Source organism: Muscardinus avellanarius, assembly GCF_963383645.1.
Source record: "Muscardinus avellanarius genome assembly, chromosome: 3".
Lineage (NCBI taxonomy): Eukaryota > Metazoa > Chordata > Mammalia > Rodentia > Gliridae > Muscardinus > Muscardinus avellanarius.
The window spans coordinates 109,969,752-109,982,224 of NC_137788.1; the positions used below are offsets into that span (position 1 = coordinate 109,969,752).

The 12,473-nt window shown below is 54.8% G+C and overlaps 2 protein-coding genes across 3 annotated transcripts; one reads left to right on the forward strand and one right to left on the reverse strand.

Annotated features, from left to right (window-relative positions):
* Positions 1 to 1,708: 1,708 nt before the first annotated feature.
* On the reverse strand, positions 1,709 to 4,077 carry SPATA46 (spermatogenesis associated 46; the record flags this gene model as incomplete). Of its 2 annotated transcripts, XM_080690522.1 has the most annotated exons (3): positions 1,709 to 2,241; positions 2,515 to 2,628; positions 3,978 to 4,077. In XM_080690522.1, 3 exons carry the CDS (start codon positions 4,075 to 4,077, stop codon positions 1,709 to 1,711), a joined length of 747 nt encoding a protein of 248 aa, XP_080546648.1. The 2 variants fall into 2 exon arrangements, with proteins under 2 accessions (XP_080546648.1, XP_080546649.1); XM_080690523.1 differs by lacking the exon at positions 2,515 to 2,628.
* A 6,162-nt stretch (positions 4,078 to 10,239) lies between these two features.
* LOC308260217 (uncharacterized protein C1orf226) lies at positions 10,240 to 11,928 on the forward strand (the record flags this gene model as incomplete). The annotated part of the gene is made up of 2 exons (XM_080691527.1): positions 10,240 to 10,547; positions 11,436 to 11,928. The coding sequence occupies 2 exons, from the start codon at positions 10,240 to 10,242 to the stop codon at positions 11,926 to 11,928; spliced, it is 801 nt and encodes a 266-aa protein (XP_080547653.1).
* Between the last annotated feature and the right edge of the window lie 545 nt (positions 11,929 to 12,473).

Consider the following 12,473-nt stretch of genomic DNA (forward strand, 5'->3'; position numbering starts at 1 on the left):
CACCCGGCTCTCCCTCTCTTATTTCTAAACGCTTTGGCTGGGACTATGTTGAAGATAGAGACTGTTTGAGGACTGGTGCTTTCTCAGGCCCAGAGAAGAAGTTTGGAGGTTCAGATAAACTGGATTTGTACTCCCTCTGTCCTCTCCTGGCCAAGTGAGTGGAATTAGGCTTTATTTTCTCATCTGTAAAATGCTATAGGAGCCTGACATGGTGGCTCACGCTTGTAATCTCAGCATTTGGGAGGCTGAGACAGGAGGATTGCGGTTCGTGGCCAGCCTCAGCTAGTTAGCGAGGCCCTTCGCAACTCAGTTGAGACCTGTTTAAAAAAATAAAATAAGGCCAGGCATGGTGGTGCACGCTTGTAATCCCCACGCTTGGGAGGCAGAGACAGGAGGATTGCACTGGTTCCGAGCCAGCCTCACTGGCTTAAAAGACCCTGTTTCCACATAAAAAAGTTGAAAAATAGGTCTAGGAGTGTAGCCCATGGGAGTGTATCCCAGAGGTAGAAGGGCTTCCAGGAACCCCAGTACCACCAAAAAAAAAAAAGAAGAAGACTAAAAAATAGGGCTGGGGGTGTAGCTTGGAGGTATCATGCCCCTGGTTCCATCCCCAGTACTGGAAAAAAAAAAAAAAGAAAAGAAAAAGAAAAAGAAACAGGAAACTCAGGAAACTCGCTCAGAGTGAGGCTAGCAAGTTCAGTCCTTGGGGCTTATGTCAAGGTCTCCTAGAGACTGCTGGCTCAGAGTGGGTAGGTTGTGCCTGTAAGTCCTGGCCCCTGGGCCTCCTGTTAAGGTTTGCTGTGGACTCTGGGAGGAGGAGGAGCCTGGTTGTGGGGGGGGGCAGCATGTAGCGAGCAGGGCAGCCTTACTAAAGTACAAAGGAAGGAGGACTCCAGGAAGGACAACCTGACATCCCCGGTAGGCAACGGAGGTCTCCCCCACCCGTGGGCTTGGGCAGGGTTGGTGCAGGCTCCTGAGAGGATGCCCCCACCACAGCCAGGGCGCCCACAAGTCACCAGGCTGAGGCAAGAGGTAAATAAGGCCAAGTATACATACACCCAGCGGCCATCGAGCCTCAGGAGACACAGATCAGACACCCCACAGTGCCCCAACGTATGCACCTTCTGTCAGCTCAGTTTTGCTGGAGTGGGGCGAGGGCCCAGGCATTACTGGGCACGTTTCTTGTGACCAGGGAGCTGTGCTTTTATGTTCGCCTGCCCATTTTGAAGTTACTCAAAACAGTTGTGAAAAGATGGCCCCTAGGTCACATGGGACATGGCCAGCATCCCTGAAGCAGAGCGTCTCACGTCTGAGCTGGCGAGGTCTCTGGTCGGGGCGCGGGCGTTCGACTCGGCAGGTCTAAGTGCGACCTGAGAATTCTGTCCTGGAGGAGTCCCAGGAGATGCCGCTCCTGCCATGCCGGGCTACCTCGCCTTGAGAACCACTGTCTGGGAGCATGTCTCCGAAACTTCAGGAATTGTCTTTATTTAAAAAGGATGAGCGGTAGGAGCAGCCACAGAGGCGGACCTGGTGTTACGGGGCAACCATAAGACGGAGGGCAGGGGTGCAAGCCGGCGGGGCCCTGGCAGGGGCGCAGGTGGTACAGGCGGCCTCAGACTGGGCGGAAGGCTGTGGGGCTAAGTGATTTATTGGCATCTCTAGACACACACATGGGCTTCATCCCTGTTCGCCTGTGGGTGCAGCCAGGCTATTTGAAGGCCTGGCTGCTGCCGGAGGAGAACCTGTCCCCCAGCCGAGCCCTCTGCTCCTTGCCCCACAGGGCTTTGAGCTTGCGGTAGTACACCTTGCAGCTGAAGCCCTCCTTGAAGCCCCCCTTTATGTGGCTCTTGAGGGAGCGCAGCGTGGGGTACATGCGGCAGCAGGCTGCACACTTGTAGCCGTTCTGCTGGGCCGGGTACCACCTGGAGACCCTGAGGATGTCCTGGGACGTGATGCAGTCCGTGGGGTCCAGGCTGTGACTGGCTTTCTTGGCGGCCTCCCGGGGGCACGTGTTCTCTGGGGAGGAAGAGGAGGAGCAGAGGCTCTCTGTCAGGTCCTCAGGAGAGCCGTTGTCCCCCCGGCCCTCGTCCCTGTCCCTGTCCACTTCAGGGAAGCTGCAGGCCTCCAGGCGGCTCTCTCTGTCCGTGCACACGAAGTAGCTGTACGGAGAGAACCAGGGCCGGTAGATGGTGCAGTTCCGCCTCAGCTGCTCCCCGGTGGGGGCGTCGCCCAGGGTGCAGTCTGTAAAGGAAAGGCTGTCAAGCGAAGAGCCCCCTGTGGCTATTGGGAAGGCCCCTCTCAGCCCAGCAGGTCCTTCCCTCCCTGGAGACCTTGCTCTGACCCTCCAGAGCTCAGGGGGCGAGGGTAGCACACTTCAGCCTGCCATGCTCCCTCTTTTTGAGGGACTGAAACCACAGTCTCTTCTTTTCAAGATGGAGAGACTGGCCAGGGGCTACGGTGAGCAGCGGCTCATAGACGCCCCAGGGAGCAGCCCAGCGTGGACAAGGGCCTCACCTGCTGGGTGCAGCGTGCTCTGCGCCCCGTGCCGCAGGGCGCTGCTCTGGTGCTGGGGTACCAGGGCCTGAGCCGGGCTGGCAGCCTCCGAGGGTACCACTGTCTTTGCAATATCTGGTTGCAGGAGAAACAGTCTGGTGAGCTGAGCATGTCGGTCGGGACTCCCCGGGACAGAGCTGTGTCAAGGAGTCCCCAAACCAAGAGCTTCCGGGAATTCCAACTGAGGCAGTTTTATTTGGATTTGGGAGCTTTTGGAAAGGGGCTTAAAGCCCAGGTGACATCTTTCTGCCCACCTCACCCCATACTTGGCCCTCCTGCACTTTGAGATTAGGTTCTAGTCACAGGCTGCAGGGCTGTGTTGTTAATTGGTCCCTTTAAGGATGGAGGCCTGGTTCTCCAGTTGAAACATCTCATGCCCAAAGCCACACATGGCCTTGCTGTGTACACTGGAGCAGCTGCTCACTTGAGATAAGGAGTAAGCCTGGCCGGGTGTGGTGGCGCTGGTGCTTGGTTGTAATCCCAGCATTCAGGAGGCTGAGACAGGAGGATCACGGTTCAAGGCCAGCCTCAGCTACTTAGTGAGGCCCTTTGCAACTCAGTGAGACCCTGTTTCAAAATAAAGGAAAAAAAAAAATAGGGCCGGGGGTGACACTCAGAGGTAGTATGCCCCTGGGTTCCATCCTCAGTACTGAAAAAAAAAAAAGCAAACTTGCCTCAGACAGGCGTGGCAGCGCACACCTGTAATTCCAGCACTCTAGAGGCTGAGACTGGAGGATCACACAGGTCTGAGGCCAGCCTCAACAATTTAGTGAGACTCTCAGCAGCTCAGCGAGATGCTGTTTCAAAATAAAATATTAAATGGGGTAGGGGTTAGTTCAGTGGTTAGTGCATCCTGGGTTCCAGCACTGAGAAAGAAAAAAATAAATAAAAAGAGTGGACCTGCCTCAAATCCAAGGGCAGTAGCTGTGTTGAGTTTGGGGACAAATCTGTGAGTATGTGGATAAATAGGGGTATGTTTAGGAGAATTACTTTGCAGCAGGGTGCTTCTCAAATGTTAATGTGCTTAGAAATCACCTGGCCCCTGGGTCAAGGCTGCAGATGCTGACTCTGCATTTCTGCCAGACCCCCCTGGGAGGCGGATGCTGCAGGGCTGAGGACCACCCTGAGCTAACGGGCCTCAGGTGTCCAACCTTATCCCCAAGGTGCCCTATGGCCCCTGCGGCCTTGCGAGAGTCCAGGTCTCTAGGTGGGCCAGACCTGGGGCAAGAAATCTGATGGCAAGGTTTTCTTCTATTCTCTTGCTGGAAATGGCAAAGCCCAGGGATGCGGTGTTTTTGAAGAATTATTTTCTTTCCCGGGGGACCCTGACTTTCACACGAAGTCACAGTTCCGTGAATTGTGGCCAGTACTTTGGTAAAAGCCTGGTGAACAAGTTCTGTGGCCCCAGGGACAGCAGAGCTTACCTGGAAAGCTGGTTCGCGAGGACACAAAGTCAGGGAAGGTGCTCAGGGCGGAGGAGGAAAGTCGAGGCCCAGAGATGCTGAGGAGGGAGAAGTTCTCCATGGCTGGGCCGCTGCAGGGCCAGCGGGTTGTCCAGGCGACAGACGTTCTGAGCCCAGCCGACATCACAAGGACCAGTTCCACCCAGGGGCCCCTGTGTAGGAGAGATGCAGGCTCTTGCAGGCAAGACTGCTTTATTTACTTATTTTGTTTAATGCCTGAATTTTTTTTCTTTTTTCTTTTTTCATTCCTCTGAACCATGCTCTCTGGCTGAGAGTACACAGAGAGAAGAGACTAGCTTTTATTTATGTATTTATTTATTTATTTATTTTACAGATTGAGGGCTTAAACCCAGGGGCACTCTACCTCTGAATTATACCCCCAGCCCGATTTTTATTCTTTATTTTAAAACAAGGTCTCACTAAGTTGCAGAGAGCCTCACTAAGTAGCTGAGGCTGGCCGCAAACCCAGATCCTCCTGTCTCAGCCTCCCAGGTGCTGGGATTGCAAGCGTGCCCACCACGCCTGGCTCCACTCACCACTCTTCTGTGCTTCCCCGGCTCTGGGAACCACGTCCTCTATGACCATCTTGCTTTTCTTCTCTGTTATCTGCCTAACCTCTGCCACTGGATATTTTTGTGTTTTTTGTGGTATTTCTGTTCTTTGGTTTGAAGTATGTATGTATGTATGTATATATATATATATATATATAATATATATAATTTTTTTTTGTTTGGGAAATATTTTTGTTTGGTTTGGAAATAACTTTATAAAATTTGCAAAAGTGAAGTGAATACAAAGATCACCCATATACCTTATATCCACGCATTCCTATGAGGAGGATGATAATTTGGTACTGGGGATTGAACCCAGAGGTCTTCTACCTCTGTTTATTTCTAAACAGGGTCTTGATAAGTTGCCTATGGTGTTGCTAAGTTACTGAAGGTCTCGCTAAGTTGCCGAAGCTGGCCTTGAACCTGCGAGGTCCACCTATCTCAACTTCCTAAGTACGCGGTGTAGGATTACAGGCATCCGCCGCCATGCCTGGCTTTCTGTTATTAACACTTTACCATACCTGCTTTCTCATCTCCCTTTTCCTACTCACTCCATCATATCTGTCTGTGTATACTTAACTTTTTTCAGGAGTGCTTGAAGGTAAGTTATGATCCTTATGTGCTTTCATACCTAAACATTTCAGTGCCTGTTTTCAAAAACTAGGGACCAGATTTAGTTTCCTGTAGTCAGTGCCGATTTCTGCAAGCGACTAAAACACTGGTGGCTAGCCAGGCGTGGTGGGCACGCTTGTCATCCCAGCATTTTGGAAGCTGAGACAGGAGGATCGCGGTTTGTGGACAGCCTCTTCTTGGTGAGGCCCTTTGCAATTCAGTGTGACCCTGTTTCAAAATAAAGACTGAAAACTAGGGCTGGAGGTGTCGCTCGGAGGTAGAATGCCCCTGGGTTCCACTCCCAGTTCCACACACACACACACACACACACACACACACACACACACACACACACACACTGGTAGATACCACTTGGTTCCTGAGAGGTGAACTTGCCAGTGAGCATTCTGGGTCCTCTTTACTGCTGTATGGAGTGGGGGAGAGAACTGTCCTGACACCCTGGATCTCCACACCTGCCATGCCGCCATTAGCAGAGCATCAGGTCAGGGCTCGGGGGCTCCATTTGCAGTGGGCAGGCTACCCATGAACATTGCCCCTCGCCCTGTGTAAGGCAGAGCCCAGAGTTGGTTGCTGTCTCTATCCCGGTACTTGGACTTTTGAAGGATGGAGTGGCTTTCCCTTCTGTGTCTCCCTCGCTCGGAACATGGGGCGCATTGAGGATAGAAGAGGAAGTCGCGGGCTGCAGTGGGTTTGCAGGGTCAGCGGTCCAGCCGGGGCCTCGCCAGCGTGGCGCAGGATTAGGGCTCTGCCAGCTGGGATGCGCGGCAGCCTCGTTCAGCTGCCCCCTTGGGACTGGGCAAACGCCGGCCTCAAGGCCTTGATGTTGTTCTTTAGACTCTGAGCCAGAATGGGTGAGCACTGCCTGGCTCAGATCTAGCGGTCTACGTGTGGGAATCACAGCAAGTGGCTGAGGACGTGTGTGCCCTGAGGACCTAGCGTTTCCTTCTGCCCATTTTGGGTCACGCACTGCCACCGGGGAGTTCGAGGTGCACTTGAGGGGAAGCGTCTCAGATCCCGGGGGCGGATGCGGGAGGCAGGGCATCCAGGGCCTGATGGGAGAGCATTTGAAACAGCCCGGCCGGGTGTGGTGGCACAAACTTGTAATCCCCATGTTTGGGAGGCTGAGACAGGAGGATCACACAGATTCAAAGCCAGCCTCAGCTACTGAGTGAGGCTCTCAGCAACTTAGTGAGACCCTGTTTCCAAATAAAATGTAAAATAGGTCTGGGAGTGCAGCCAGGAGGTAGAAAGCCTCTGGGTTCCACCCCCAGTACCACACACACACACACACACACACACACACACAGCCCCATTTGGGCTTAGTGGGTACCACTGGGGTCCAGCAGTATGGTTTAGTGGGAACCCAGTCATGCCGGGGTTGTCCCACTCTCCGGAATGTTGTGTCCTAACAGAGGTTGCTGGTGGCCCAGACAGGAGGTGGCGCCCTCAAAGTGGTCGGTCACTACGTAAAATGTGTCTCTCTCTCCTTTGCCTCCCGTCTGCTTTCCGAGCCCCTTTCTGGGACAGGTAAGAGCCCCTTTCTCTTGGGTGCCCGTGTCCCTCGGCGCCCTCTGCTTGGACGTGTGCATGTTGGGAGTTGCTGTTGGGAGGGCTGCCAGTGGGAGCAGCGTCTCTCCTCCTCCATCCCCATCGCTTTCTGAATCACAGGAGGCAGAGGACAGAGCTGGGGTCCTCAGAGCCCCCCGCACCCCCGGGGTGGGGTTGGAGGAGGCGCCAGACAGAGGCATGTTTTGGGGGCAGAGCCGGTGTCTCCGGGGTGACCTTCAGAGCCCCGCAGTGACTCCTGCAGGGGTTTTTATGAATGGGGGCAGCTTTTCCGCAGCGTCAGCCCAGCGTGCACTGGAATGTTAAGAAATCATATGAAAGTCAAATTCGGTTACACTATCTTATTAAATGCTTACAGTTTTCCACAAGGCAAAGTAAGCCAGCAATTGTAGAAGATAAAAGGTGCTCACGTGTCCATGGCCCCAAGAGGAGCTTACCGTTTTATTAGAGAGACAAGGCATATGTTCCCAAGATTTCGACAACCGCAAAGAGAGCGTGTGAGAGACTATCTTTAAATGACTGAGGGGTTTGCTGTATTTTATGGACTCGCGATAAAATTATGGAGAGCGCGGAGGATGGAGAACCCCAAGCAGTGTGTAATCCAGAAGCTATTTGTTACAAAGAGTGCATTTCAAAAATAGCAGTCAACTGGCCAGGCACAGCAGTGCACACCTATCGTCTCAGTAGGTGGGGGGCTGAGACAGGAGGATCACAGTTTGGAGGGCAGCCTCAACCACTTAGCAAGACCCTCAGCAACTTAGGGAGACCCTGTTTCAAAATAAAAAATGAAACAGGGCTAGGGGTGTAGCTCAGAGGTAGAACACCCCTGGGTTCCATCCTTCCTGTTCCTCACACATACAAATAATAACAGTAATCTAACTACACGGCTCATAATTCACACTCCATAAACCACTTTGACAGGAGGATTTGGTGCTTATCCTTAGAAAGTATGTGTTTCTGTCAGCCAGCATGGTGGTGCACGCCTGTAATCTCAGTATTTGAGAGAGGCTGAGACTGGAGGATTGCAGGTTCAAGGCCAGCCTCAGCAACTTAGGCCTTGTTTTGAAAAATAAAAAGGGCTTTGGGTGTAGCTCAGAGGAAACCCAGTCGTACCCCCGGGTTCAAAGCTCGATATCAAACACGTGCTCACATACCCACACCCACACCCATGCACAGTCTCTCTGCTCCAGAAATTCACTTTGAACAGCAATGAAGCCAGCACATCAGTGCCCGAGTCAGGCAGTGGCAGAGGGCTTGCTTTTCCCCTCTGAATTGTTTCAAAATGGTCCGTGGCAGCCCATGTACTCTCGGGCCTGGGAAAAGGCATGCAGCTATTTTACTTCCCAATCAAACTGGCTCCTTTGCAGAGTTTGATTGGGAAGAGAGAAGAGAATGAGAATGACAAGGCAGGGTAGACAAATCGTGGCCACGAGGCACCATGCCGACTGCAGCCCCAGGGCAGAGCCAGGAGGCACCCTGAGCCGTCTCCAGGTGCCGCCATCAAGGTGTGCAAATGTCCCACCCACGTGGGTGCTCAAAGACAGCTGAAGGCTCGGGGTCTCACCTTCTTCCTCTGGCCGTCTTCCTGCCCCAAACGCCCTTAGACTATGGCTTCTCCAGGGAGTTGAAGCAGAGGAGACATCCCTGCTAAAACCAAGAGAAAGAGAAAAGCACCTGTGTCCAGGACTTCGCAGCAGTGCAGGGCAGAGGCAGCTGCCTTAGGCCAAATCCCATGGGGGCAAAAGTGGCCCTAACCGCAGTCCTTTTTATTTATTTTTATTTATTTTGCGGGTCTGGGGATGGAACCCTGGGGCATTTGGCCTCCGAGCTACACCCCTGCTCTACTTTTTTTTTATTTTTTATTTTGAAACAGGGTCTCATAAGTTGCAGAGGGCCTGAGTAGCTGAGGCTGGCCGCAAACCGTGATCCTCTTGTCTCAGCCTCCCAAATGCCGGGATGACAAGCGTGCACCACCACGCCTGGCTCCAGTCCTTTTTGTTTGGGTTCTGGAGATGGAACCCAGGGGCATTCTATCTCTGAGCTGTACACCCCCAGCCCTCTTTTATTTTTTATTTTGGAACAGGCTAAGTTGCTGAGGCTGGCCTCAAACCTGCAACCCTTCCATGCCCCACTTAGCTGCAGTTAGAATAGGCTGAGCAGAGGTGTTGCACAGGCAAGGACTCCTGTTACCAAGGGAGCCTCCCCTTCCCTGCACTGACAAAATCCCTGGCTTAGCTGGGCCGTTTCAAGGCCACAGAGGAGGTCTGGCTGTCTCCATTACTGAACTGGTTTCCAGCTAGGGAGAGGTCTAGCCCAGTGCCAGTGTTTTGGAAGCCTGGCCTAGATCCTGGAGCTCTGGCACTTCTAGGCGCTAAGCTGGGTGACACCAATTTGGCCTCACAGTACGTGAATGTTAGCAACTCAGTTCAACACATTAATTGAGCTCCTACTGTGTACCAGATGGATTGAGGCTAGGTGTTAAAGACAGAGAGGGACTGGTCATGGCCTGTGTCTTGCAGATGCTAGCAACCCAGCAGGTCTACACCCAGCCCTTGAGCTAATTGTTCAAGAGAAATCCCAAGGGAAGGACCTGTACGAGGGATGTTTAGGGAGCCAGTCTGTGTTCTAAGGCAGAGCAAAGGCCGGGAAGAACCCTGAGGTTGGGCTTAGGAGAACTGCCATCCAATTCCAGTTGTATTGGGCCAGCCCCCTTGCTCCTGGGTGCCGTCCCGCCCCACCCCCAGTCGGGTCATGAGGGTGGAATGAGCTGGAGTTGGCCGGGATCCTGGTGCGTCCAAGAACCTGATGGAGCTGGCGCCCGTCCACTTGTGGCCCCTCGGCAGGGGAGCTGGCTCCCGCCCCGGGTTCCATGGCAAGAGACCGGGGACCCACAGAGCCTTCTCCACACAGAGCATGAACCTGCTTGTGCACAGGGAAGCCCGGCAGCCTCGGCTCGCCCCTGCCCTCCTCCCCGCGCGCGACCGCAATGCCCATCCTCCCTTCTCTACCTCAAAGTGCCTGGTGACCCCAAGGTGAAGAGGCCAAGCTATGAGTCAGATTTTTTTTCCCCGAGGTTGTGGACAGCCTCAGCTACTTATTGAGACCCTGTTTCAAATAAAAGTATAAAAAATAGGGTTGGGGGTGTAGTTCGGAGATAGAATGTCTCTGGGTTCCACCCCCAGTACTGCCAAATACACACACACACACACACACACACACACACACACACACACACGAGTCAGATTTAAAGGCACAGGTCCACTTCTACAGGGCTGGAGGCAGTTCATAGTCTTTAGTGTGGGTGGGGAAGAACTGGAATTTCTGGTCTTCTGGGCGCTCCAGCGCATCTCTGCTGGCTCTTTCTGGAATGTTCCCAAAGTCAGTGTGGAGTCCAAGTTTGGTGTGGTGTAAACAGAGGACCCCTCCCCTCCTCTCACCATATTTCTTCTTGCTTCCTTGTAGTGGACCACAGCATGTTTGAGAACGTGAACGCGGCCTTCCCTCTGAAGCTTCAGGCCAGCCGCTCCTTCCCCAGCCGGTCTGGGCCCGCGGTCCTGGGCCCCACCTCCCTGGGCTCTGCGGAGCCCACAGTGTCAGGGCTGAGAGTGGGGGGCAGCCAGCACCTCAAGAGCCTGGGCAAAGCTGTGGGTGCCAAAGTCAATGACCTCCTGCGGCGAAAGGAGCCCTGCGGCCCGGGCAGCGTGGGCATGACGGAGGTCAACAAGACCGTGGGTGCCCAGCTGGCCAGTGCGGCCACCAGAACCCACCTGGAGGACGAGAGGTGAGTCCCTCCACCTGCCCAACAACCTTCGGGACTAGAGTGTGTCCAGGGGCCAGCAGCCCAAGCAGGGAGTGAGGCTGTCTGGTGAGAAAGAAGGCAGGGCCGTGTTTGGGGGTCCAACTCCAGCCTCCACAAGCACAGGGTGCTGCGAGCACCCGGCTGCATCATTGGTCTAAACTTCCAGCCCAGGGAGACGTGTAGAGGGCCTCTTGCCTCCATGATTCAAGTTCAGAGTGATATAGGAAGTGATAACAGGTTTGAGGTCACACTGCCCATACGGCAAATATGAACCCGGGTATCACCCAGAGAGCCCCGACGGATTCCGCTGTCCAGCCGCAGCCGTGGTCCACGGGAAGGGAGCCTCGCAGGAGCCCCACACTGTTCTTCCCCTCCAGCCGGAAAGTCCTGCCAGGCCTTGATTCGGAGCCGGTGCCTCTGGGTTAGTCACCTTTAAGAGGCTGCTTCTGTAGGTTCTGCTTGACACAGTTCTGGTGACCTTTATCCCGTCTCCCTGAGGCTGTAGCATGGAACCAGAGATAGCTAATGGTGTACTGACTTTCTTTTTTCTTGTTCCTGGGAGTGAACCCAGAGGCTTTCTACCTCCAGGCTATACTCCCAGACCTATTTTCTATTTTATTTGGAAACAGGGTCTCACTAAGTTGCTGAGAGCCTCACTAAGTAGCTGAGGCTGGCTTCGAACCTGCACGGTCCTCCTGTCTCACCTCCCAAGTGCTGGGGTTACAAGTGTGCGCCACCACGCCCGGCTATGCCGACTTTCTAAGACCTTCATCCTAGCTTGGGAACTAGACCAGCTTTGGGCTGCGGTGCAGTTGAAGGACCGGGTTTCCTCGGCCCTAATGCCTGCCGTCTCTTGTCACCGACTCACAGGCTGGCTCAGGAAGCATTCCCAAGACTGGATCCTCCACCCACCATCTCTAGGAAGCGAACACCACGGGCCCTGACCACCACACAGGACATGTTGATCTCCTCCCAGCCCGTCCTCAGCAGCCTGGAGCCCGGACCCGAGCCTTCGTCCGGGGAGCCCCGGGACCCCCATGCCTCTGCACAGCCTATCCCTGCAGAAGCTCGGCAGCCAGAGGCCACCGTGGAAACAGGAGACGGGGCCGAGGCCCTGCCCAATGGCCAGGCGACCCTATTGGTCCCTGACCTAATCGACCAGGATGGACAGGATGAAACCAAGCAGAGGGCAGTGGAGCATAGAGGGACGTCCTCCCTGGACCTCCCCGAGAGGAACGGCCTGAGACTCAGCTTGAGCCCCGTCAACCTGGCCGAATCCCAGGAGGACAGCCCCCCGCCTCGGGCACGGACCTCCCGCCTCCAGGACGAGGGTTCTCACCCAGACCTGCTGTCATTTGAGTAGCGCCTCTTCCCCCCACCCCCCACCGCCTTCTCCCCACCGCCCTCTGGCAGGTGCCATCCCAACCCTTGCGTCCTGTGACCCCCTCCACATGTCAGCTGCAGCCCCTGGTCGCTGCGGCTCCCACTGCAGCGTCCTGCCTGGGAATTCTCTCTGCCAGAGTCAAGTTATACTGCCCGGCCCTCTCCCTCCCTGGCCCTGTTCCTCCTCTCTCCAGGATGGCCCGGGTAGGGATGATGGGGCCTGGCCCAGAAGTCTGAGCTCCAGGCTACCCTCTTTCCTGCGCCCGTGGGTTGGGGAGGTTACTGGGTTCTTGAGGTTCCCTGCCCTTGAGGGGCTTGGGGAAACAATATGGCCGGGCTCCTCTTCTGAGCATGTGCGCGCAGGGCCAGACAGCCCTAAGAGCAGCAGAGAGCGTTCCTCGGAGAGGAGCCCAGGCCAGTGAGGGTAGTCCTGAGAACAGAGCAGAGGGGCCGAGCCTGGGGTGGGAGAGAGGAGCGTCGCCGAGGGTCTGAGTGGCTTTTCAGGGCACCCCATGCTCCAGCATG